Raw genomic sequence first — 1018 nt, 5'->3', positions numbered from 1 at the left:
AAATAGGCCCTATAATAGCTAGCTCGATATAGCAAAGCCTTTTATAGCCGCCTATAAAGCTAGCTTAAAACTACTAATCCGTTTCCTCGACGAAGAAAAGCTAGTCTACTAGTACCGAACGACCCTTAAGAATATGAACTATAATATAACCGACACGATAATATAAGGGTACTCTAATAGTTAAAGTAGCAACTTCGTCTATAGACGACCTGATGGCGCGGATAATATAACCGACGAGATATTTATTATAATGATACTAAAGACTCTTACTACCGTATATATATAGTCTAGCCGTAAGGCTAAAACTTATAATACTAAGCCCGGAATATAGTCGTACTTTATACCGATAGGTATAGGTAGACAGAGCTTTAAGGTTATTTATGATAGAAAGACGGTTAATTCTCTATATAGGATTAATCGGAGGGATATTACTAATACGTATCCCTATAGTATCTATAATTTTAATGCTTATATAGGTACTTTACCGGCGGAAGCCTTTATTAACCGGCTACAGCCGGCTAGATTGGCACTATTATCGTAGGGATTATAGATTATATATCCGACTAGTACTCTAGGTACTAGATAAAAGAAGTAATTTAAGTATTACTATTTCTAGAGGATAATAATTATTTAAGTAGTTAGTTATAAGACTTAGTAGCTTAAGCATCTAATAATCTACTTTATAGTACTATTTCCCTCTAATAACTACTTACCTATCTATTACATTTGCTATAGAATTATAGAGTTCGGTAGTAAAATTGTCGAATTAAGAAAACCTACTATAGCGGGACGGTTTATAATTAAGAATTAGGATTAAATCAATAATATTCCTATACTATTCTATATATAGTCTAGTTTCCCTTAGTATTAACTTTAAATAAATATAGATATCGGACTGATTAAGCCGCTAACTATAATAGATTGGTAAGCAATATAGGTTTACCTAGTAGAATGCTAGAATGATCTAGAGTGACTCGATTAGATTTTAAAAAATAAGATATAATTTAAAGGATAGCTA

At 31.7% G+C, this 1018-nt stretch overlaps 1 protein-coding gene across 1 annotated transcript; it reads left to right on the top strand.

Moving 5' to 3' along the window:
- Positions 1-250: 250 nt before the first annotated feature.
- On the top strand, positions 251-541 carry N7516_008148 (Glycoside hydrolase family 71; the record flags this gene model as incomplete). Its single annotated transcript, XM_057220868.1, has 2 exons — positions 251-274; positions 332-541. The coding sequence occupies 2 exons, from the start codon at positions 251-253 to the stop codon at positions 539-541; spliced, it is 234 nt and encodes a 77-aa protein (XP_057071140.1).
- Between the last annotated feature and the right edge of the window lie 477 nt (positions 542-1018).

The sequence above is a fragment of the Penicillium verrucosum genome (assembly GCF_028828655.1).
Source record: "Penicillium verrucosum strain IBT 35672 chromosome Unknown utg000003l_segment0_segment0, whole genome shotgun sequence".
NCBI lineage: Eukaryota > Fungi > Ascomycota > Eurotiomycetes > Eurotiales > Aspergillaceae > Penicillium > Penicillium verrucosum.
The sequence above is the reverse complement of the archived record's forward strand: the minus strand, read 5'-3'. Positions and strand labels throughout refer to the sequence as shown.